General features: G+C 33.5%; 3 protein-coding genes and 1 long non-coding RNA gene across 9 annotated transcripts; 2 read left to right on the top strand and 2 right to left on the bottom strand.

Annotated features, from left to right (window-relative positions):
- Window positions 1-496: 496 nt before the first annotated feature.
- Window positions 497-6,032, top strand: Ent3 (equilibrative nucleoside transporter 3). 2 transcript variants are annotated; one of them, XM_033477873.2, is made up of 10 exons: window positions 497-931; window positions 1,330-1,484; window positions 1,549-1,677; window positions 1,751-1,825; window positions 1,900-2,123; window positions 2,192-2,303; window positions 2,394-2,540; window positions 2,615-2,802; window positions 2,887-3,127; window positions 3,188-6,032. In XM_033477873.2, the coding sequence occupies exons 1-10, from the start codon at window positions 762-764 to the stop codon at window positions 3,574-3,576; spliced, it is 1,830 nt and encodes a 609-aa protein (XP_033333764.2). In that variant the 5' UTR covers window positions 497-761; the 3' UTR covers window positions 3,577-6,032. The 2 variants fall into 2 exon arrangements, with proteins under 2 accessions (XP_033333764.2, XP_033333763.2); XM_033477872.2 differs by having other exon boundaries at window positions 498-931; window positions 2,376-2,540.
- On the bottom strand, window positions 1,292-2,496 carry LOC117224757 (uncharacterized). Its single transcript, XR_004491322.2, has 2 exons — window positions 2,356-2,496; window positions 1,292-2,276 (listed from the first exon to the last, which is right to left on the bottom strand). It is a non-coding gene; the product is annotated as an uncharacterized LOC117224757 (long non-coding RNA).
- On the bottom strand, window positions 6,008-23,576 carry LOC117224754 (serine/threonine-protein kinase dyf-5). 5 transcript variants are annotated; one of them, XM_076527411.1, is made up of 10 exons: window positions 23,429-23,576; window positions 12,461-12,718; window positions 12,262-12,383; window positions 11,963-12,175; window positions 11,525-11,872; window positions 7,998-8,159; window positions 7,793-7,921; window positions 7,433-7,696; window positions 6,670-6,881; window positions 6,008-6,589 (listed from the first exon to the last, which is right to left on the bottom strand). In XM_076527411.1, the coding sequence occupies exons 2-10, from the start codon at window positions 12,620-12,622 to the stop codon at window positions 6,459-6,461; spliced, it is 1,743 nt and encodes a 580-aa protein (XP_076383526.1). In that variant the 5' UTR covers window positions 12,623-12,718; window positions 23,429-23,576; the 3' UTR covers window positions 6,008-6,458. The 5 variants fall into 5 exon arrangements, with proteins under 5 accessions (XP_076383526.1, XP_033333767.1, XP_076383529.1 ...); XM_033477876.2 differs by having other exon boundaries at window positions 6,008-6,571; XM_076527414.1 differs by having other exon boundaries at window positions 7,469-7,696.
- A 599-nt stretch (window positions 23,577-24,175) lies between these two features.
- Window positions 24,176-26,301, top strand: LOC117224756 (2-oxoglutarate and iron-dependent oxygenase domain-containing protein 3). The gene is made up of 5 exons (XM_033477879.2): window positions 24,176-24,761; window positions 25,112-25,549; window positions 25,628-25,781; window positions 25,849-25,975; window positions 26,050-26,301. The coding sequence occupies exons 1-5, from the start codon at window positions 24,646-24,648 to the stop codon at window positions 26,199-26,201; spliced, it is 987 nt and encodes a 328-aa protein (XP_033333770.2). The 5' UTR covers window positions 24,176-24,645; the 3' UTR covers window positions 26,202-26,301.
- The last annotated feature ends 31 nt before the right edge of the window (window positions 26,302-26,332 follow it).

Genomic DNA, 26,332 nt, shown 5'->3' with positions numbered 1-26,332 from the left:
ATTGGATAACAGTAGTTTTTATTAATGGTTGATTGCTTCCTAATTCTGACCATGATTTTCATTTGTAACAAATTATGGAGTATTGAGACACGATTACAATTTCTGATTGTAGGTGAAGGAAACAGTTTTCTTGCTTATACGTTATTGGTCGGAAAAGCGGCTTTGCTCAAAGAAGACAAAATTCAAGGTATACAAAAAACGAAATTGTTCTCGTAATCATGAAGTACATACATATTCGCCTGACGTTCGCCGTCAAGAAATTCCGATTTTTCTAAAAGAAAGGAAACCCTTGTCCACGTATTATTTTATTATTTTTTTATCCTATTATTTTATTGTCTGCTTTTATATATATATATATAAGCGAAATTTGACATGCATTTTGTTTGCAAGCAAGAAGAACATTGCAAAAAGGATTCAACTTTCGTCGGTCAAATTTTCCGGTAGATCGTTTTCACGGGGGGAAGCGGAAGCGCGCGCAGAAATCAATGCCGCAAATATTTGAAGCATGCGCCAAAGGGGGTCGCGGATCACGATCCGTATTACGCGTAAAGAAATAAATACGGTGGTGATCGAGTGCGATTAAACTGGTCGGTAAAAAGTGTCAGGTATTGTATCGCACGGTCGAGTTAAGTGGAAACCAGCGAGCTTCGAACGCCGAACGCCGAACGCCTATCGAACGATGGACTAATAAAAAAGCGTTCCACCAGTTCTCATTCTATCTTGCCTGTCCTCACACAAAAGCTCCGGAAAAGCGGCGAAACATGGATGAGAACTTGAGCCGGGGTTACGTGCAATTGGGCAAAGCGAGGGGCATGAACGAATTTAAATTTTCCAACGGATTCACGCATTTATCACCGCCGGTCGACAAACGGAACTTCGTCTACTTTACTCTGATCCTTGGCGGCATTGGCTTCCTCTTGCCATACTACAGGTCATGCCGCAATAAGACGCTATCTTTGCTACCCGTGTGTCAGCATTTCGAATGTCAAAGACCTCTGCTGTTCCTTTCTAATATCTATTTATGTTTTCCTTTCCATTTGCATGAATAGTTGTACGAAAATGTTTGTACTAAAATAGTTGAAATCTCTTGTTTCATTGTATCGTTGTACGATCTGTATCTAGACACACCACCGACCGGAAGTTTGAGATCGTTTTATTCGTATGACGTGAACTTGACCTTTCCAATGAAGAAACTGAACATTTTTCGTTAATATTCTAAAAGAACTTAAATATTGATTTTTAGCAAACCGTTGACCGGTAGATTTGTTTATTATCGTAATAAATTATCGAATTCAAATTTTAGAACAGGTGTATTTATTTTCTTTACAGCTTCATCATAGCGGTGGATTATTTCCAAACAAAGTATCCTGGCACCACAGTGATTTTCGATATGTCTCTTGTCTACATTATCATGGCTTTCTTCGCGGTGTTTGCAAATAACATTTTAGTTGAAACACTGTCTTTGAACACCAGAATAACGTTTGGTAAGATTCTGCGATTTGTGGCATGTTTCATTAGATTTGCGTTATACGTCGATAATTATTTCAGGATACCTGGTGTCTTTTGTTACATTGAATTTTGTTATGATATGCGAGATCTGGTGGGAATTATTCGGTGTTGCTACTTCCTATACAATTAATCTAGTTGCTGTTGCAATTGTATCCCTTGGGTGCACAGGTAAAAATTATTATTTGGAGTAACTTATTCGTTTATTTGTTAATGTTGCGTTGTTAATGTTCATAAATTACAGTTCAACAATCGAGTTTTTATGGATATACATCTATGCTTCCCAGTCGATATACTCAGGCAGTAATGACTGGAGAAAGTAAGTAGATCAGTCTTTTTTGACACATGAAAAATGGACACAATATTTCATAAGAATTACCTGTTTTTATACAGGTCTTGCTGGTCTTCTGGTATCTACTGATCGCATATTTACAAAATTACTGCTTGATGATGAACGTAGCAGTACCTCTATGTTCTTTTGCTTGTTGAATGCAACAATCCTGATGTGTTTCGTTTTACATCAAGTGGTTCGTAAGACTGACTTTGTGCAATTTTATATAACGCTATGTCAGGAAAGAAACCGAATAACGTTGGAACCGACTGAAGATGTGGGACTGGTATGTACCGTGCCTATTGTTGAAATAAAAACAGTGGACGATCTTTGTTAAGTATTATTTTATGATAGATGGATCCTCTGGATCAAGTTGGAGATTCTGCGAAGGGTCAATATGGTGTTCTGAAAATTCAGACTAGCCCTTTAGGAACCGATTCTACAAATGGAAATACTGATTTGAGTGGTACGTTGTGAATAATTCAAAATTTTTTGTGAACGCTATTAATTCATGTGACCTGTTTATCTTAATTTTTAGGAATGAATCAATATTCAGCGTTTTCATTCAGTAATCCTGTTTACGAACCCAGTGCACCAACAAATCCTCCTGGTAGTGCGGGTCCTACTTATAAGGTTGAAGATGTTGTTGTTATGAGAGGAACTTATGGAAGTCAAACTAGTAAACCATGGCCTGAAATTAAAAGTGTGTTAGTTTATTTTGTCCAATAACAATTTTTTATATAAAATATCATTTTAAATAACATACAATGCTTTTAGGAGGTCTACTCGCAAGACTTGAGGTGGCTAAGATCATATTTCCATACATGGCTAGCATTGGTATCGCGTATTTTGTTACACTTTGTCTGTATCCTGGTATTATGTCAGAAATAATTTCCTGTAGACTTGAGTCATGGATGCCAGTGATCCTCATGGCTGCATTTAATGCTTCCGATGTATTGGGCAAAGTATTACAGATTATTCTTTATTACAAAAGATGTACAAAATTCGGTTTAAATTAAAAACGATTCATACATTAATTGATATTTCAGATTCTTGCACTGATACCTTACGAATGGAAACGTACCGAGTTACTGTATTTTTCATGTGGCCGGGTTATACTGATACCTTTATTCTTGTTGTGTGCACTTCCACGAGGTGCTCCAATCCTTGGCGGTGAAGAGTATCCACTGCTATTTTCCTGTTTACTTGGCGTTACAAACGGTATTGTGGGGTCAGTACCAATGATGCAAGCACCTACTAAAGTTCCAGAAGGACACCGTGAATTAGCAGGTATTTCCACGAGTAATTGAAATTTATTTCAGCAAATATACGAAACTATTAATTTATCAGGAAACATCATGACTTTATCGTATACCATGGGTCTGACTGTTGGCTCATTATTGGCATATATGATGGACGCATGCTTTGGATTAGCAGTACAAACTAAAGATGTCTGTACTAAGACGGTATACTCTACATTAGCATCGCATATGGATAATGCAACAATAAGTACTTTGGTAAATGCTATGTCTTCCACTACTATTCCCTCGATAGAAAACATTACACCGAAGGTAAACACTACCATTAGTGCTTTGACGTCTATTTTAACATCCACTGTAATGTTTAATACTACTGTTAGTACTTTCACAACTAATACCATGGAACCATCTACAACATTGTCCTCTAAAATTTTAGTTAATATTACTAGTTTAGTTAACAATACAGTTTTCCATCACTAGGACACGCACGTTTGTGTGCTGTGTTGAATCTGGTGCTTTTTGTGAAAAAACTTACTATCAAAACCTATGTATAAAACATTCTCTTGATCGATTACCCATTCTTTGTATCCTTCTGTTTCCTAACACCATAGCATTCCTATCGGAAACATCATTAAGTTTGAACGTGTTAGAAGATTTTAAACCGTTTGAAACTTAGAAGAAGCTGTAATATATCGCCAGATTGAACACACACACAAAGGTTGAAATTTTCTACCACTGTCATTCCATGAATTGTAGAAATTATTTTACCTGACTATTTAAATAACATGATGGGTAAGAAATATTTTTAAATGTCTAATGAACGATAGTCAATAGGAGGAAACAAAAACGGAGTAATGCTGAATGAAACTGAGCAGCAAGTTTTCATTATATTTCACTAATCCATCTTCAAATTCTACAAACATATCCGTTGAAAAAACTGCTTCTAGGTCTTGTAATATAGAAAGATACGTGTAGATATTCTTTGAATTTTTCTAGTTATTGTAAGTTGTTTCTTTAAAAGGTATCGTGCCTTTCATACCATTGTGAATAATTTTTATTGTTCATTGCTTGTCAAATATTATTGTTAAAGGTGAGAAAAAAATATATGAATTTGTTGCATATGTACAAAAGAGTGAGTGTTATTTAATCCTTAAATAATACAGTAATTTACAATTATAGACATGGCAGAAACGATTTTCAAAATTTTAGTCTATTTACGAATTTATGTTATTGAGGATAATACTCTTCACTGTTTCTGCCCAGTAAATTAAAGTGAATGATGTGGAATTAAATCAATTTTTATGGTCAGAATAAATATTATTTAAGGATTAAATTAAATTTTTTAAGGACGTGGCAAGTATCTTATTTCTTAAAATTGTTACCTTAAACTATATTTTCTTAGAACCGTTTGGTATGACAGTTCTTCTTGATAATTCTGACGTGCGATGCAATTGTTAGATCAGTGATTGGGAAGTTAGCAGATGTAAGTGATGAAGTTATTGTGCAAGTATATTCTGTACGAAATTGTTATATTTCCGCGTAAATAATTAATATATAATTGTAAGATACGTATACTTCCGCAAAAAAATGAAGAAGAATAAAAAGCATTTGTCTTTTTTCAGCACATAGTTCTGTCTACGTTACATGTCCAGAATATATCCACAGTTGTGTGGGAGATTATAATCAAATCTTCAATCTTTATAACATTAAGATCATGTCGACGTGTCGTAATAGAAATTAAACGAGTAACTTAAAAAAAAGAGAGGGGAGGAAGAGAATTCTTTGATTCTTTGTTTTGAAATGAAACAAATAATGAAGCTCATCCAAGCTCGTGAATTAAATGGATTTTAAAATAACAGACGAATCGTACGTGTGCGGATGTGTTAACTCGGATGCTTTTTTACGAGCATTCCGATGAATTATTTCAACTATAAAATTGTATTACATTAAAAGATAAATGTATATGCGTAATATTTACCAATGTATCTCTCATCCAAGCTGCTTACAGACATATTTCTTACATTTAATGCAAATCTAGAGATCATTTAACAAGAACTGCATAGAGATTTTTCTTGTTCATACATAATACACGCATAATGCATCACAGGTTTTCATTAATTTCATATAATGCTCTGTTTTGTTAAATAATGAGAAAAACATGTAGGCCTGATGTAGACACGAGGAAGAATATCGCATCCACTAAGTACCTTATTTTTACATATAATTATTATATATTTCGAGATCTTTGAAGAAATTTGAGAAGGTAATTGGTGTTAGGGCGAGAACATTAAGAACATAATATGTACGAATTCTTGCAAGTGAATAATAATTTCTAAACGAACTTTTTATGACATGTTTCTTTGACGAAATAATTTTATGAAGTCTTTCAGATTTATATATACATCATAGGGAGATACTTTACTCGTCGTTTTTATGCGATAGTGGCATATTTTATATTGCTTTTTAACTTACACCATAAACATATAAGTTCCAAGATATACCTATCAAAACTATATAAAATAAATATTCCAAGGGTGACGTTCGTTGCGAAGGTAAACATATTATGAATATTTATTTGTAAGACGACTAAAGAAATGATGGTTAAATGAAATGAGTGAGGTATATGGCTATGAATGTACAGTGTAAGAATGCAGTTTGAAGATTATGTGTAGAAAATATGGAGAATGATTTTGTTTTATATCATATTTTTCATCCTAGTATTTTTTCCACGAACGTTGTGTGGGTTGCGTGATGGAGTAAGTTTTTGAAAAATCCACGATACGTACGCACTCAATGCGTAAAAATACTACAATCAATTACGAATACAAGGGTAGTTGTAATTGATTATTAGATTAATCATTCATGTATTAAAAACTGCTCCATATCGGAATTAATTAATATGTACAAGTAATAAATATGTATATTATTTTCTTTAATATACCTTATCCAACTATTATATTCTTACGAATCGAACATTACACTCTTAATCGTTATCATTTAGTCAATACTGGCTTTCATAACGTTTTCACTATTTTAAATAAGCAATCTCTCTCTAATAAAAGAAAGGATAGTTATCAAATACTTTAGTGTATCACTAAAAATATTAATTATTCAACAAATAATGATCAAGAAAGTTAAAAGAAATATTTCGTTTGTAAAAAATGATTATCCCATGATTACATTCTGAAAAATTCTATGTCGATATCTAGAATTACTCTTTCATTATAACATTCGCATCATTGTGTTAGTCACTTAAATCTCTCTTACAATGCAATGCAATGACAAATATCATTCTATCACAGTTAATGTTACTTTAAGAAAAGAAGAATATTCGTTTAAGGCTATATAGAACTGTTTTCAAGTTAGTTTAGATACTTAGCAGCCCAGTCGATTCGACCATGAAGACTTCCGCTACCCTTCGCGTTCACCGTATTTCCATACACGCTCGGTTGGAGCGTTACCTTAGTTGTAGATTCTACGAAATGAATGGATTCTTAATAACGTAGACTGTTACATGAGCAATAAATAATAGATGCGATGTAAGCGTATCGAAAGTTAACTTCAGGCACTCACTGATGTTTTGCGTGCCATAAACACTAGGATAAGGCAATCTCAAAGTTTGATCCGTTATGTAACGATTTCTTGGAAGGTAATACTGTTTTGTCTGATTCTCAATAGAATTCCTAGGTACCCAAAAGGAATCTGTGAACTGTTCATACTTTTCCACAGGTTGGCCAACCAAATTCCTGATTAACTTGGGTCGGTTTGTGTCAGAGTCACCATTTCTTTAAAAGAAAAAAAAGATAAATATTAGAAACATATAATACCTTATAATGTTATCATTATCTAATCGATCACTTTTTTTATAGTAGACAATAGTAGAATAGCGTTCAGACTTGTATGTTTCATCTACTTTTCCGTATTATAAATAAAGGTAAATCAGTTAGGATTAGTTAACACTGATTCACCTTAAAGAAAGATTGCAATGTTGTAAGAAATTTCTTTGTCACACCGTAGAAATAAAAAAATATCGTGGAAAGAGTTATTAATGAATACGTAAGCAGTATAAGCAAACGCCACAGCATTGGACAGAAAGTTCCAAATATTTATTGAGCAGAGAATTCTCTTTAATAAACGTGTTTCCGTTAGTGCATGTAACAAAACTGTATGGTACAGATGCAAATTTTTAAACACGTTGGGATTCCTTTGTGAAGAAATTAATTGGCATGCAGAGTGCTTGATGAATTCATTTAGCCAGAACAGGCAGCCCTTCGATACATATCCCAATATTAGCAGCAAACAGAGATTCAGGATATGCTTCAGGAACTTTCGATACCTTGACGACAGGCTTGTACTGGGCCCAGCAACGTACCGGGCCACGCTGAGGTAGTGTTGTTTCGCAGAGACTTTCCTACCATTCTTCAGAGTAGACTGCGGCTGATCCCAGGTCAGGGGTGGTGGTTCATTCCACGACGGCAACGTCCAGTTGTTCTGCTTTAAATTGTCTGGCAAATAATTGGCGTTCCAATTGGCACGGTTCTCTTTGTACACTCGATCTGGGGCAAGCTTTACGTTCACATTTTCGGGAACGATCTTGCTTCTGACGTATAGACAATCAGAGGATTAGTTTATAAACAGTCCGGATGGATTAAATCCACTTAATTACGGCTTTGATTACGAAATTCGGGCAACGCACCCCAGAAGTTCGGCAAAATCGTCCTCGTCCCATTTCGGGACGTTGTTCTCGCGGACGTAATTATTGTGGTTCAATAATGGTAGCATCGGTTGTTGTTGTTGCTGCGGTTGCATTATTTTCTCCTGCGCTCTGAGACAGTTGACAGTATAGTTTATGATCATAACCGTTAAAACAGAGCGAATACAAAGACGATATGATAGTTTACCTGACTTCTAAGGAATCGTCTAAGACGTCCTGCGAATAGTTGTACTGCTTAGGCATGGGAGGTGGAAGATTTACTTTGTGTAATACCAGATCTCGATGAGACGCAACTCCGATCTTTTTACTGTTGACTAGACGTGGCGCATTGACTTGAAAGTAGGGGTACCTGAGGAAAAATAATTTTCTAGAGCCTATTTATTTTAATATGCATATATTGATATACAGTTTTTGATATAAAAGGAATTGATCAAGGTAAAAGTTTATTATTAGTTCACTAAACAATATATAAGACAGTCTTTTCTAGTCGATACAATATCAATACAATACATATATCAATATACGCATATTAAAATCAATAGGCTTTAGAAAATATAATGTGTGAGAGCGTGAATGGAGAGAATAAGAATTATTCTTATAACGCGTTAGACTTCTAAACGTATAGGTCCCAGTTACTATACAAATCAACGGTATACCAAAAGTACCTTTTTGATTGCGAGCACTTCTATACAAAAAGAGGTTTCTACAAATCTGAGTATACAGGGTGTCTCAGGTTTTAATGTTCAAACTTCGTCAGTGTATTCTATGGCACAAAGTAAGAAAAAAATGTTATGTAAACATAGGTCATATAGAGCTTTATTAAGAAGTTATTTATTTATTTTATATAGTTATTTATATTATTATAATAATATTATTATTATTATATTATTATGTTATTATTATTATATTATTTATATTATTATATATAGTTATTTATTTAGTTATTTATTTATTTATTGAAGTTAATTCAACTTGCTGTTACTGCGAGCATTGGCTTGAATAGATCAGGACATGCCGCGTGTTTATGTAAGCTGTGTTTATTAATACATTTCGAAATGTCTACCGTTGTTGACAATACATGATTGACATCGATCGAAGATCGAATTTATGACCGTGCGAATTTCGTTTCTATTCTCTTTCATTTCATTCAACGCATTATTAATCTTTTGAATCAATTCATGACGTGAATTTATTTGTGTTTGATACACTTTATCTTTCAAAGTTCACCACAGATAAAAGTCGAGTGGCGTAAGATCGGGCGATCTTGGTGGTCAAGAGATTGACCCGCCCCGACCTATCCATCTTTGAGGAAACCGATTATTTAGTCATTGCCGAACTTGTGTCCCGTAATGTGCCGGACAACCATCCAATTGCATCCACATCCTTTGCACAGACTACAATGGCAGATCTTTCAAAAGATACGATAATTCGTTTTTTTAGAAAATTCAAAAATTCAGTTGTGGTCAACCGATCCAGTAGAAAATAAGGCCCTACTATCATATCATTGTACAGGCCTGCCCATACATTGCATTCGAATTGATGAATACATGATTATTATGCACATTAAAAAGTCCTCCTCTTGTAAACGACGATTCATCGGTCTACAATACTTTTGTTGGAAATGGAAACAAATTATCTTGTTGCACTGCACGCACTGTACCATTGACAGAATTCCAATCGTTTTTCATAATCAGCTGGTAGAAGCTCTTATATAATGATACGGATGTCTATTACACTGTTCGACAAAATCAAACTTTTTTTCTGGGTTCCTATAGCCACTATGAAATTCTTGTAGAGCTTCACTCCCTGAACAAGAATCCGAAAGCCGAATTGCTCCATCACCCTCAGTTTTTAAAATAAACGAACTTTTGTAAGAACCCAAAATTTTCGACAAAAATGAGGTATTGCATGAAACGTTAGAAAGTTCTAATCGGTGTTAAAAGATAGAGGAGAGTTTCCCGAATATAGTGGCATGCAATTTATTAATTGTTTTTGGTCCTAAATAGCAACAAATTGATGTCAAAGTTTAAAAAAGTGTCGACGTGAGCAGTTTCTCCGCAATATTTTTGTATTTTTACGAAAAGTTTTTTGTTCGGCACGAAAACTCTACCCAGGATCGGATTCTGTAGACATTTCTGAAGAAGAAACGGCCCGATAGAAGTGTCGGAACGATGTACATTTCGAGTAGGTCGAGAAAATGTTCGACGGCAACTTCAATCATACTTAATCAGTACTTCAATCATTTTCAAAACGTTAAACTTCTTGAAACATATCGTTAAATATATATTTAAATATTTATTTAATTATATGGCGTAGAAGTCAAAATTATACTAGTGTTAGAATACTTTCGTTACCAACTCCAAATACTCTGGTGTGATTTTTTGTGTGAAATATATCACAGTTTGGTGATTATTATCCACAGAAATATGTAAAAAAGAAACAGAACATTGAAGTACTAAAAAAAATTCAAATATTATTTACGAGAAGTGGGTGCCCCATTGGATCCCTCTATCGGTGTTGATTATGCGTAGCTTCGGCCCTGTCGGACAGAGAGAAGCGAGCAGCGAAGCTCATGGTGGCAAGACGTCGTGTACATGTTGCCGTCGAACATTTTCTCGACCTACTCGAAATGTACATCGTTCCGACACTTCTATCGGGCCGTTTCTTCTTCAGAAATGTCTATAGAATCCGATCCTGGGTAGAGTTTTTGTGCTGAACAAAAAACTTTTCGTAAAAATACAAAAATATTGCGCAGAAACTGCTCACGTCGACACTTTTTTAAACTTTGACATCAATTTGTTGCTATTTAGGACCAAAAACAATTAATAAATTGCATGCCACTATATTCGGGAAACTCTCCTCTATCTTTTAACACCGATTAGAACTTTCTAACGTTTCATGCAATACCTCATTTTTGTCGAAAATTTTGGGTTCTTACAAAAGTTCGTTTATTTTAAAAACTGAGGGTGATGGAGCAATTCGGCTTTCGGATTCTTGTTCAGGGAGTGAAGCTCTACAAGAATTTCATAGTGGCTATAGGAACCCAAAAATCGTTTCGAACAGTGATTATTAGAGTGAAGAGTTCGCTATACAGTCGATCGTGATAACTCTAGTTCATATGAGGCATTACGAACACTCGCTGCTGAATTATTATCAAAAAAATTCAGTATTCTTGTAGTGCGATTTCGTTACCTTGTAACTCCATTCAATTCATTTCCTTCGCAAAATGAGTTGATGGATCCTGTTGTTAATAATTGTTGGCAACACTGTATGAACACTCTGTGTAATCCGGCGCTCTTCGTCCAGGAAATCGGCGTTGGTACTCCCTTGCTGTAGCTCGCGCATTCCCGTTGCAGATGTGAACACCAACAACTTACTAATAGCTATTACTGGCGAAAATTCATTTCAATGTTTGGTAACCTCAGATAGTAAACGTAGCTTACATAAACACAGTATTGTTGATCTATTCAAGCCAATGCTCGCAGTAACAGCAAGTTGATTACTATCTCTGTTCTGAATTTTTGTTATAGCTTCTTAATAAAGCTCTGTATGACCTATGTTTACATAACATTTTTTCCTCACTTTGTGCCATAGAATACACTGACAAAGTTTGAACATTAAAACTTAAACTTAATGTATTATATATATATATTATTATTAATGTATTATATATATATATTATTATTAATGTATTATAGTTTTTCTCTGAGCTACCTCAGAGACTGCTGCGCCGTGGGTCTTTTAATAGGATTCCACTGTAGCATGTCTTCCATGAGTACTACTGCCTCCTGGCTGGCGTTTGGTATCAGTATGTTCAGAGACGTGCGCGTAAAGTTTGGAAACTTAAAATTCATCGCGGCAGCCAACTGGTAACCCTCCGGCCAATCGTCCTTCTCGGGCGTGCCGATTACGGAGCAAATTTTAAAGATCTCGTCGATCTCGCTTTTACCGGGGAACAATGGCCGAAAAGTGTACAATTCAGCCATGATGCAGCCCACCGCCCAAATATCAATCGGGCTGTTGTACGTTGTCGAATGGAGCAACACTTCCGGTGCTCTATACCTGAAATTCATATCCTCGGCGTTATGTCAAGGCGTTCATGAAAGATCAATCCTCAAACGTTTTCGTTAGCTCAACCACCCTAATCGTTACCATCTCGTGGACACGTAGTCCGTGTAAGGCGGCCTTGACCGAATTTCTCTAGCCAATCCAAAATCGGCTATTTTCACCAGCTCCGGTCCCATGCATAGCAAATTTTCCGGTTTCATGTCACGATGGAAGAACCCATGTTTATGCATAAACGCCAGTCCTTGCAGCACCTGGTAAACTATGTTTCGTATCACCGGTTCCGGAAACAATTTGTCCCTATCGTGCAACAGAATTCGAGGCTCCTGATGACTTACAGCAACAAAATCATATATTTTAAAGTATCTTATAACAAAACTCTCTACCTGTCCTTCATCAATTGATATAAATTTTCTTTCATATATTCAAAAACGAAGTAAAGAACGTCGTTCTCCCGTATTACTTCCTTCAGCTTCACCACGTTCGCATGACTAAGTTTCTTCAATGACTGTAAAACAGAAAATAGTATTATTATTATTTGATTTCAATTTCTTTCTAGTTCAGCATTTTACGATGACACCATACTTTAACTTCCCGTAGATTCATAGCCTCTTCCCAGGAATAGTATTTCCTTTTCATTCGTTTTATGGCAACCTTCTCCCCTGTATCGATACGTTCTCCAAGAACGACGGAACCAAATGTTCCATCGCCTAACTGGTTCAGTGTGATGTATCGGTTCATCTTCATCAATGTAGAACGTCTCCGGATATTCGTGAGTCCTTCCACCTTCTCAGCTGGCTGGACGGTCGAGACTCTGTCTGTGTGTGTGCATCATATTAATTCCTGTAACGTATGCCAAACGGGTTTAACAACAGTTTCATATGTATATTTGCTCAAATTACGTGTTAACGCTTTCGATATTTATGCCGAATATTCTCATCATGAAACGATCGTGCTAATTACGCGTTTGTTGTTTACAGTAATTTATAATATATAATAATATATATTACATTCATAATATTAACACAATACGAAAGAACTTAATAATAATAATAATATAATAATAATAATAATAATAATATAATAATATAATAATAATAATATAATAATAATAATAATATAATAATAATAATAATATAATAATAATAATAATAATAATAATAATTTTCTTCTCTGAATATAAACTAAATTATTATTCTTTTCGAGATAGATCGAATTATGTACTTGTAATAAAAATATTTCCGATCGAATTGAAATTTTTCTAAATAATATCGATGAATCTTTAAATGATGAAAATATGAATTGAAAAAGAAACGATTAGAAGCATTTATCACTTTGTTGTAACTCGTTTCAATTTTACAGAAAATGTACTCGCTCCGTTCTCGTCGAATATACTCATCATCGCTTAAAAAATATAATTAAAGCCATCGAATGTAGATATTTACGTATTGCGATTAACTGGATTATAGTTCGAGCTGAAATCTTAATTACTATGTAATCATTATTAGCAATAGTGATCACTGTTTACGAATGAAATAAACGAGGCTATGAAACGGCAAATCTTTCGTAAACTTTCTCAAAAATGGCAATAGTATCTTGGCGAGTCCCTCGTTTAATTACTTGAAGAATGAACTAATTGATTTCCCCTACTTTCGTGCTATATGGTTATTTTTGATCGTATCGACATCTCGATGTGTTATCATTAATACGGAATGCGCGCCGACCTTTCGTACTCGATTCACAAGTTGTTTGATATTGATTTTGAACGATACTCGAGTTTTTCTTCATTTACGACTTATGCATTGTCATTTCTCTCTCTCTCTCTCTCTCTCTCCCTCTTTCTCTCTTGAAATTGATATAATCGTTATAAACACTTGAACGATTTTATATTGCATCAAAACAAAATGTTGGTATCTCTTGTTATGAATCAATAAATCACAATTAAAATTATTCTTTATCTGTGGAACCACTTACGGGTAAGCTTTATTTTTAGCAGATCCAATGAATAACTTCTATTTATATTACTATATTGCTATATTACTATTGCTATAATACTATGTTGCATCAAATCAAAATGTTGGTAACTCTTGTTATGAATCAATATAAATCACAATCAAAATTATTCTTTATCTGTGGAACCACTTACGAGTAAGCTTTATTTTTTATTTAGCAGATCCAATTAATAACTTCTATCTATATTACTACATTGCTATATTACTATTGCTATATTACTATGTTGCATCAAATCAAAATGTTGGTAACTCTTGTTATGAATCAATATAAATCACAATCAAAATTATTCTTTATCTGTGGAACCACTTACGAGTAAGCTTTATTTTTTATTTAGCAGATCCAATTAATAACTTCTATCTATATTACTACATTGCTATATTACTATTGCTATATTACTATGTTGCATCAAATCAAAATGTTGGTAACTCTTGTTATGAATCAATATAAATCACAATCAAAATTATTCTTTATCTGTGGAACCACTTACGAGTAAGCTTTATTTTTTATTTAGCAGATCCAATTAATAACTTCTATCTATATTACTACATTGCTATATTACTATTGCTATATTACTATATTGCATCAAATCAAAATGTTGGTATCTCTTGTTATGACTCAATAAATCACAATGAAAATTATTCTTTATCTGTGGAACCACTTATGAGTAAGCTTTATTTAGCAGATACAATTAATAACTTCTATTTATATTACTACATTGCTATATTACTATTGCTATATTACTATGTTGCATCAAATCAAAATGTTGGTATCTTTTGTTATGACTCAATAAATCACAATGAAAATTATTCTTTATCTGTGGAACCACTTATGAGTAAGCTTTATTTAGCAGATACAATTAATAACTTCTATTTATATTACTATAATCTACACGTCGACACAATCATTTATCTACCGGTTCATCTTATGTGGATATGCATTCCGATATCTCGCTTCTCTTAGTAATTAAACGTTGGGAACGTTTCAGGTATCGACTATTCCCGGAGTCGAAATTGTAAATAACTATACTATGAGTCAGTTTTAGCAGAGTCTATACAAGGTGCCCCAGATTTTAATGTTCAAACTTTGTCAGTATATTCTATGGCACAAAGTAAGAAAAAAATATTATGTAAACATAGGTCATACAGAGCTTTATTAAGAAGTTATAACAAAAATTCAAAATAGGAATAGTAATCAACTAAAAAAAAAAAATAAAAAATCTTCGATCGATGTCAACCATGTATTGTCAACAACGGTTATTAGTACATTTCGAAATGTATTGATAAACACAGCTTACGTATACACACGGCATGTGCTGATCTATTCAAGCCGATGCTCGCAGTAACAGCAAGTTGATTACTATTCCTATTCTGAATTTTTGTTATAACTTCTTAATGAAGCTCTATATGACCTATGTTTACATAACATTTTTTTCTTACTTTGTGCCATAGAATTGAATATTTAGAATATTATATATATTATTTAGAATATTTAGAATATTAGAATATTTACACTAACAAAGTTTGAACATTAAAACCTGGGACACCCTGTATATAGTCACGTCAGAAAGCATGTTAACATCTTTTACAAACGGAATAACGTTTTTAAGATCGGTCTAAATTACTTGAATCTCGTTGAGGTGCTGGGTCGAATAGTTTTCTACATTAAAAAATGATGTTTTTTTTACAACTTTTTTATATGAACGTATAACGAAAATTAAAAAAAATGCGTTTCGTAGATCTCGGCTACTTAAAATAACAAAATGGCAAACATAGCAATTTTTAACAAATTTTAGCGGCGTTGCAAATGGAATCCGAGTTGTTGAAAACGAAGTAAAAAAAAAGGAGACTTTGTGTATATAATTTGTTTAAAAAAAATTTATAAAATTCTTTACAACCGACAAGACATATCTTTTAAGTCCAAAAGAGTCCCGCATTCAAACAAGGCGGAATATTTTCAGCACGTTTTTTTCTACACAGCTATGTAAGGATTATGTCCATCTTCATCCATCATTCCAAGTTATTGTTATTTAAAGACATCGGTGTTGCATCGCGTCGCGGTACGTTCTACGTGTCACAACTTCGTTAAGGAGACGCGTGAAGTTTCTCCAAGAAAGTAAAAAGTATTTTCTGGCACGCTTGTGACGCGTTTTTATCATTTCGATTATTTTCGTATGCGTCAATTACAGAAAGATTTCTCGAATGAACATTATACGTATACCATAAAACGTTACACGTATCAAATATAAATATAAAATACATATTTAGAGAGTAAAAAATAATTTGTATAATTACATTTAAACAATTTTCTTTTAAATCGAAAACAGCAATGAAGATTGATTGAAATTTATTGTTTAACAAATGTAAAAAATATTTAATTGCTAGCACCTAAAAATTATCATTTTTCAATTCTTCACTAAAAATAATTTATTTTTAGCAATGAAACAGCAATGAGGATTTATTGAAATTTATTGTTTAACAAATGTAAAAAAATATTTAATTACTAGCACCTAAAAATTATTATTTTTCAATTCTTCACTAAAAATAATTTATTTTTAGCAATGAAACAGCAATGAGGATTTATTGAAATTTATTGTTTAACAAATGTAAAAAAATATTTAATTACTAGCACCTAAAAATTATTATTTTTCAATTCTTCACTAAAAATAAATTATTTTTAGTTACAACAAGTTGTTACAACTTTTGAACCATTAAAGATATCGCAATGAAATCTTCACTAAAAATAATTTGGTAATAATAATATTAATAATATAATAATATAATAATAGTAATAATAATACAATAATATAATAATAAAATAATAATAATATAATAATAATAATAATAATAATGGTTCAAACGTTGTAACAACTTGTCACTGAATTCTCCAAATCGGACCATTGTGCGACGGGTGCGAAAATACTTTTAATTAAAAATTAGGTTTCAATCGGTTCCATACCGTGTTGCAAAGCGTGTGCGTAGGATCACGAAGAATAAAGCGAGTTATTTGAATTTGAAACGATACCGATCCCGCTGCTCGGTTGCGTAAGATTCGTCCGTGACTGAAGGATCGATAGAAACGAATTAAAGGCTCACTGTGAAACTTTAATCCTGCCGCTAAGAGCGGTAAACGTTGACAATACACTTCGTGAAATATGAAACAGGACGTCACCGATGCCTGCATGGTATACGAAACCCGTTACGCCGCTACGACATGCGCGGTGATAACTGAATTTCAGTTACCTCCTCGAAACTATGACACCACTCATGTCAGAATCGATGTACCGATTTCCTTAAAGACACGTGTAATCTTGCTTGGCCGTTTATATGCACAATGACGATCCTTGTTACTACAACCCTCTGGCACTGGTACAATCGTTCGAAGTTGTACCGATTTCGAACGATAATATTACCATACGAAGTTCTGTCTCACACAACATTACCGATCTGAAATCATAGCTCCTGCGATTTTGTATAGAAAAAGTGGAATAAAAAAAGAAAGAAATGGAGTAACTACTATATTTTTAGTACGGAAATCATAACACCTGCGATTTTGTATAGAAAAAGTGGAATAAGAAAAGAAGAAGTGGAATAATTACTATACTTTTAGAACACTATTTTAATCACAACATTACCGATCTGAAATCATAGCTCCTTCGATTTTGTATAGAAAAAGTGGAATAAGAAAAGAAGAAGTGGAATAATTACTATACTTTTAGAACACTATTTTAATCACAACATTACCGATCTGAAATCATAGCTCCTTCCATTTTGTATAGAAAAAGTGGAATAAAAAAAAGAAAGAAATGGAATAACTACTATATTTTTAGTACGGAAATCATAACACTTGCGATTTTGTATAGAAAAAGTGGAATAAGAAAAGAAGAAGTGGAATAATTACTATATTTTTAGAACACTATTTTAATCACAACATTACCGATCTGAAATCATAGCTCCATCGATTTTGTATAGAAAAAGTGCAATAAGAAAAGAAGAAGTGGAGTAACTACTATATTTTTAGTACCGAAATCATAGCGCCTTTGAAACAAAGGCGTAAGTGTAATAAATTAGAGTTTCGTTTAGTCTCGTTTTAGTGTCTACACATGGAAAGGAAGCAAATTCGTACAATATTTTCATTTCAATTTAAGGTCAGACGCGAAGCAGTAAAAATTGCACGTACTATTGGGTTGGCAACTAAGTAATTGCCGATTTCAGTTATAGATGTTTCTCACTCCCATTTTTATGATATCCGTAAATGTTATATTATAAAATTATTATTATTATTATTATTATGATATTTTTTATTATCCGTGAATGTTAACAACTGGACAAATTGAATGCAGCGGTCAAGGAAAAGCGACCAGAATTGGTCAATCGTAAAGGTGTGATTTTCCAGCAGGACAATGCTAGGCTGCACGCGTCTTTGTCCATTCGGCAAAAATTGATGGATATTGGTTGGGAATTGATGTTACACCCACCATATAGCTCTGATCTCGCGCCATCGGATTACCATTTATTTCGATCCCTGGACAACTCCCTTCGTGGTAAAACTTTTAATGAAGACGACGCTGTAAAATCTCACTTGACTTAGTTTTTGGCCGAAAAGGATCGGACTTTCTACGAGCGTGGAATTTTCAAGTTGTCAGAGAGATGGCAAAAGGTCATCGAACAAAATGGAAAATACATTACAGATTAAACTTCGTTCCAAGTAAAAAAGAATTTTTTATTTCATTGAACAAATCGGCAATTACTTAGTTGCCAACCCAATATTAATCATGCAGTTGATCTTGGAGATATGTACTACTAGTAAATTATTCCATAAGGAAACAATTTTTTAAACTTCGGAGTTCATTCGTTGTAGAAATGGTAATTTTTATTCTATAAAATGAAAGGTCATTTAACACGTTGGGAAAATTGTATAAAATCTAATAGAAGTTATTTCAATTGCGTGACTTGATTTTAAGTGCAACTTATGTATGTATGTATGTACTCTCTTCATATTCACGCCACGCGTCAAGTCCGCGATTTATTTCCGGGCAATCCAATAGAATAAGGTGTTACAAACTGTCGCTATGTAATAAGACATTGATCGAATGCGAGGTAGATTCCTAAGGAAAACCATTAATATACCGATGACATTCGATAAATACGCTCCAGTTGGATAGGATCTATTTTAGCTGTCAGAATTGACAAAAGATAAAGGTAGATCTATCAGACCGTTATTGATCCAAAATTAGACTTTTCAAACCGTATTGAAAATTTATGACATGTCAAAGTACGTTTAGTGTTCAAGGACTTCAACCAGGCTTACAGTATGTGGTTGTGCTTGTACAGTTCTATTATCGATGGAACAAGTGTAGGGTTCAGTAACTGAATACGGTTTCATCGAGTACGGGCTTATTACTATTGACAGGGAGCTATAATTTCGGTATCGATTCAACTTCATCTTTCTTTGTCCAACGGTGAAAACACCTGGAAAGGAGTAAGTATACCATCGTCAACGATAAATGTTCAATAACATGTAACGACGTTATCTGAGAAAATTTTTCAATATTATCCTACTTGGGAAATGCAAAATGTGTGAAACATTTCGAATTAAACTCTAATTTGATTTATTTCCTAGTTTCTTATTTTGAACAATTACAGAGAAACGAAACGTAACTATTTATATAACGTCACATATTTTGCATTTCACAAATATAGGATAACATCGAAAAAAGATATGTATTATAATTATTCGAAATAAAAAGCTAGCCATTGCATCGGCCGCCTCCCACCAACCGAGCTCGCCTCTCATTGGTCAGCGTCTTTCATTAATAATCCGTAAACAAAGCCGCGGATTGCATTTTCGTTAAGGAAAAATTTACTTCAAATGACCTCAGGAATCACCCCTTTCCAGGTGTTAACATAATTATGGGACACCCTGTACATTATACGCTGTTCAAAAAAAGCTATAGCATAGAAAAATTTTGGACAAAAATTGGCTAACTTTGACTGACGGTAACTCCATGAAAAATCCTCGTAGGATGATGATTGTTGCTTTAAATTAAAGCTTAAAGCCTCTACTTTAAGACAATTTTTCTCGAGTTTAAGTTTGATGCACCTACAACGCTGTATCCCTTTAAATGTGTGGCCATGTTTGTCGAATTGAAAATTGACAAGTTTGCGGATATCCATGGATTTTGTAAAATCATTTTCGGGGATGCCATTTATAACCGAATAAAGTACGATCCTTCTCCCTTAATTTAAAAAAAAGGAAGAAACGTGGCTGCCATCTTTTTTCGTTACGTTACTGCACTTCAAAGTAACCCTTACATTTTTGTCATGTGCCATCGGTATTGGCGTTTCCCGATGTGTGTGTGTGTGTGTGTGTGTGTGTGTGTGTGTTTGTGTGTTTGTGTGTAAATTCAGTAGCATATGTTTACTCCGCGTTGCTCTATTACTCTATTACTGCTTGAATTGACTGAATTAACGACATAAATTCAATACTGGTAAATCAAGATACTTATTTGTGTTCTGAAGCTACGTTTTTCTTTCTTTTGCAAGGTTACATGCGTCAAACCTTTGATTACGTTCTAGATTTGATCAGAAGTAAGAAGTTCACCCCTTATGTATATGTATGTACTCTTTGCTGGTGTGCGTCATCGTGTTTGAAAGAAAACAGTGGAAGGAGCGGCAAATTTTTCCGTTGTGTTACGGCAACATAATAATTACTTATAAACTTACTCTAAGCTGACACAAAACAACATAGAACATTCCGCATGATGTTAACGATGTCTGCAGACGACACACGGATTTTACCGAAATCCTTTCCATCACATACGATACAGACTTGTAAATGTACGCGATTTTTCCAGAATGGAAGAATTGTACTGTATATTTTCGACCAATATTTTTACGTTGAATCACCCCCATCCCGATTGTATTGGGTTGGCAACTAAGTCACGCAATTGAAATAACTTTTATTAGATTTTATAAAATTTTCCCAACCTGTTAAATGACCTTTCATTTTATAGAATAAAAATTACAATTTCTACAACGAATGAACTCCGAAGTTTAAAAAATTGTTTCCTTATGGAATAATTTACTAGTAGTACATATCTCCAAGATCAACTGCATGATTAATATTGGGTTGGCAACTAAGTAATTGCCGATTTGTTCAATGAAATAAAAATTTCTTTTTACTTGGAACGAAGTTTAATCTGTAATGTATTTTCCATTTTGTTCGATGACCTTTTGCCGTCTCTCTGACAACTTGAAAATTCCACGCTCGTAGAAAGTCTGATCCTTTTCGGCCGAAAACTGAGTTAAGTGAGATTTTACAGCGTCATCGTCATTCAAAGTTTTACCACGAAGGGAGTTGTCCAGGGATCGAAATAAGTGGTAATCCGATGGCGCGAGATCAGGGCTATATGGTGGGTGTAACATCAATTCCCAACCAATATCCATCAATTTTTGCCGAGTGGACAAAGACGTGTGCGGCCTAGCATTGTCCTGCTGGAAAATCACACCTTTACGATTGATCAATTCTGGTCGCTTTTCCCTTGACCGCTGCATTCAATTTGTCCAATTGTTAACATTCACGGATAATAAAAAATATCATAATAATAATAATAATAATAATTTTATAATATAACATTTACGTATATCATAAAAATGGGAGTGAGAGACATCTATAACTGAAATAATCGGCAATTACTTAGTTGCCAACCCAGTACAATCATCCACGAGGCAACCTGTATAGAACACCGTTTTGTTCATTCCATGGAAATTAAAGGTTTCTTTCGTTAAAAGTAGAAAAACTAGGGTCGCGACGTTGCCGCCTTTTGCGATACGTTTGACATTGTGTGACGTAAAGCGATACATCAAAGCATGTTTCGACCAGTTTATATACGATAACCTACTTACGTCGTAGAAAGGGTTAACAAATGGGTTTGTCCTAGAAGGTGCAGAAACAGCAGAGCCTGAGATTAGCATTTTCTTAGCGCTCGCATGCGGACGATCTTCCTTGACCAGTCTGACATGCGAGAATATAGATTTTCTTAAGCCTCGCAATACCGAGGTAGACGTATCCTTGCTGCGAATTGTATCGCAGAGAATTCACAAGAATTCTTTCAATGTATCGTGTATAATGTATGAATAAAATCTAAATTTCATATTCGCTCGGCGATCTATCCGTGTTCGCTTTTAAACGGGCCGTTTCAACATAATTTCTGCCGAATCACATCTAACGCACTCAACACAATGTTTAAAAAAAATTAAAGATTAACAGTTAAGGGACTTTGAACAAGTAAGACTAAATTACAGGCTAAATCTGTTCTTCTCGAAGCTTTTTCGTGTCGCGATTAATTGCATTCGATTTGCGTTCTTTTTTTTCACATTCGCCGGGAATTGAGATTAACAAATAAAATAAAAGTCTCATGGAACTTTCGTTCGAGGGGACTTAATACTAAATTCATACACAAACAGTGTGTGCACCTCAATTAATTCACGTTTCTGTCATGTTACAACTTGTTCATGCTCGTACGTGTAATTTCACAGGCGATTGTAATGTAAATCGATGCAAATGTTCTTAAATTATAATAAACGTCCTCAAAGAGAGCGAAAAAAATGAGTGCAAAATGTGCATTAACTATAAGATAGTTAATTTAGAGCAATAATATTTAGAGCAATCATTCCATAATTTAGAGCAATAATTATTTATTTAGAGCAGAGTTTATTTAGAGCAATAATTCCATGATATCTTGATAATGAAGGGCCGAAGAAGTTTCATCGATTGGGTCCCTTCCCTCTGACTCACAACCTATGCTTTGCCTTTAACAATGTCTACAATCTTCCCGTCCTACAAATCAGCCTCTACCATTCGTAAACGTTTCATCAAAATGTCATGAAATTAATAAAATATTTATTTATTAATATTTATATATATATATATTATTATTATATATATTATTATATATATATTTATTAATATTTATTTATTAATTTAATAAAATATAAAACGTATTGCTGCATTGCGTATAATGTTTCAAAGAATTCCTCTTGAATCACGAACTTTATGGATTCATATTTCTGGATAACATTTCTGTTTTAACTTACAGTCTTACAAAATTTCTAGAAAAATAATTAAATGTTCTCACAATCCCGTTTTCCTGTTCAGTTACAGTGTCGTTTAAACGTTTTTCAAATTCGGTACAGCCGCGCGCAGAAAATTCTGCAGAGAATGCATTTCAAAAAAGTCCGACAAAATATAAACAAGAACAAAGCCGAGTCGTAAATGTTGAAATGAGCCGAAACGAAGATTGTATTTAATAAAGATTGGTACGAAACATTTTGAATTACCTTGCGACAAATTTTTTAAAGTGTCTATACTTTGCGATAACAGAAATGATAAATGTTTCATGACTTAAAGCCGACGCCTATGTTTCCCTTGTTGCTCGTGAACCGGAAGTACGGCGAGTAGACCGAAAAGATCGCTCGAGAAGGATATAAATTTCGCGAGAAGCGTTAATCTAAGTTTTCGATTAATTTCAATTCAACTTACAGGAATAATTGAGTTGTAAATCGTCAGCATTTCACGTACGTGCTTGATTACCTTGCTGCGCAACGCTCGCTCGCAAACTGTTAATCGAGCGGCCATACTTTGCTGTGTAGTCATGGTAACGAGTGCTAACTGAAACTTGAACTGTCGGAGGTTATTCGAACACCAACCCCTGTCGTTTTCGTTCTCCATTCGTCGTTGAACAATTTGGGTTAGATCTTGTTCAAACAAACGATCAAATCCAGTTCGGTACTCGCACATTTCTGTTTGTCAGTTCAAATTAGTATCTTTGAAAGCATTAAAGAAAAATAAGATAAAATAATATCGAAACTATTGTATTATTTAATAGTAAATAAGTAATAATATTGCTTAATAGTAAATATTATTCGTTCTTATATGTGTGAAAGAGTGTCACCGCTTTTACTTATTGGTCTGATTGTAATTTTTTCAAATTCGTAAAACGTATAATCAAAAATATGGCATTGCTCATTACAAAAAGTCCACTTTTATTTAACCTAGTAAAAGGTTCAATCCTTGTTAATGTTTTAATAATATAGAGATGGTAATATAAAACTATAGAGACTAATCTACTTCACCGTGTTACGTATTCTTACTTTAAATTTCATTACGAAAAAAAACTTTTTCAAGGTAAGGATGCTAATGAATCGATAACCTCGACATTGAGTGATTAATGTCAGAATGTTAGCAGAAGAAAAAGTCTATGTAATATTTGTACTGAAATCTTGTAGAGAATGTATATTTTGCTTCTACAGTTCGAAAAATGTACAATAAATAACATTCTATGGAAACACGTCAAACAATCAGGTCTAATGTATGCATTTATTTTTTCAATTTTTTTCATAACAGGAAGAGGAAGGGGATTGTCCGAGAGTGTCCGGGAGTACATATGGCGAGGCATGAATGTATTGATTCTTATCGATTGTTCAGCGTCGATTGTTCAATATTATTTGAATTATGATGATTTTGTAAATATTGATATGTGTTAATATCATTTGTAATAATCTGTCGTATACATTAACATTTTTTGTAATAACTAGTTTAGTGTAATATTAGATTGCTATTTCGTGTAACATATATTATATCATAACATAACCTATACGTTGTTATGCAAAGTTGAATACAAGTTGATTTTACTTATGTCATGCGTGCGGACATAGACTAAAATGTTGTTACTATAAGTGTCTTAAAAATATCACGAAATGTCGGAAGAAATTAAAAAAGGAAAGAAGAAGCAGATGAAGAAAGAAAAAACAAATCAGAAGGAAGAAAAACCAGAAGAGAATGTGAAAGAAACTCCAAATGAAAACGTCAACTCGTAAGTAACATTGAATTGTTACTTTTCTTATCGAACTCATGTATTTAATTATTTTTTAATATTATACGAATTTCAAATATGTCTTATGATGTTTAATGATCTTTTGTGTAATCTAGGTTAATGGAAGTTTAATTAAAGAAGTTGATATCGACACAATTTTAATAAAAGCAATAATTGTTTTACCATAAATGAATTTTTAAAGTACGAATGTTTATGTATCGGTAAAGTTTAATGCTTCTCATTTTATGTTTGCTCCCAATGAAATTTTTATTTCATATTAAACCTATAAGTTTACAAAAACATCTATGATCTGTTCATGAATAAAACAGGGAATGTATATTATTTTCCAGAAAATTTGGTCCATCCGTGACATTTCCATATCAAAGGGTATGGTCACGGTGTGCTCTAATTCTGGCAGTATTATTCGTAGTATGGTATAATAGCAGGCAAGGCAAAGAAGTTTATTTTGCGAAGCAAAAAGAGAGTCTAATAACTCGTACGCAATATCTTGATTGTTCGAATGATTATAAAACAGAACTAAACAAATATCCTGAATGTACACCAGAAAAATGTGGTAGGGTAGTTACAGATAAGTTAGTATCATCAACAGAGACAGATGTTTTATTAAGGATAGCGACGAGTGGTTTGAATTTAGGTGGTTCCGATGGAGGTGCAAGTATTTTAGACCTTCATACCGGTGCACTGAGTAAAGGCAAAGCTTTTATTGATATTTATACATTGCCAGAAGCTAAAAAAATATTTAATAGCGCAGACCTTGCGATTTATAAGTATGTTTTTGTGTTATATATTAATGCTTGCTGAATCGTTGCTTTTTATGAATACTAACTAAAAATTTCTACCTCCAGAGTAGTGAAAACTAAAATACATCATGCAGTAGCACATCATTTTGGAGTACCTGCCAATAAAATATATTTAACAATGCCTACATTCTTTTCACGTATGACTAATGTATCTGCAAAGACCATACATGATGAATACTGGCACCCACATGTTGATAAGGTATGTACGTGAACTAAAAATAGCTACTTAATAGTATTTTATTTATTCATGTAAATTTTTACAAAAGGAAACGTACAAATCATTCTTTTATACTTCCTTGCTTTATCTAAATGATTATGGGAGAGATTTTGAGGGAGGTCGTTTCATATATGTGGACAAAGATAATGTTAATACAACAGTGGAACCTCGAAAAGGTAAATAATTGATGCAATAAGATACACATATATTTAAGAACGAAAATAATTTTGAAAAAAAATTCATTTTACAGGCAGAGTGTCGATGTTTACTTCCGGTAGTGAAAATTTACATGCAGTTGAAAAAGTGCAGTTTGGAATTCGATATGCATTAACTGTGTCATTTACATGTGACCCAAGTGCTGCAATTTCTGATCCAAGTTATCCGAAGAAACGAGAAAAGTAAATCAGTTTCATGTGCAGGAGGTATACATTCCATTTACTATTTTATAGCTGATGTTGAAGATACATATCTCATTGAATAAAATTTTATTTCTAAGAAATAATTGTGTCTATAAATTATTTGACTATATAAAT

This window comes from Megalopta genalis, unplaced genomic scaffold (assembly GCF_051020955.1).
Source record: "Megalopta genalis isolate 19385.01 unplaced genomic scaffold, iyMegGena1_principal scaffold0020, whole genome shotgun sequence".
Lineage (NCBI taxonomy): Eukaryota > Metazoa > Arthropoda > Insecta > Hymenoptera > Halictidae > Megalopta > Megalopta genalis.
The sequence above is the reverse complement of the archived record's forward strand: the minus strand, read 5'-3'. Positions and strand labels throughout refer to the sequence as shown.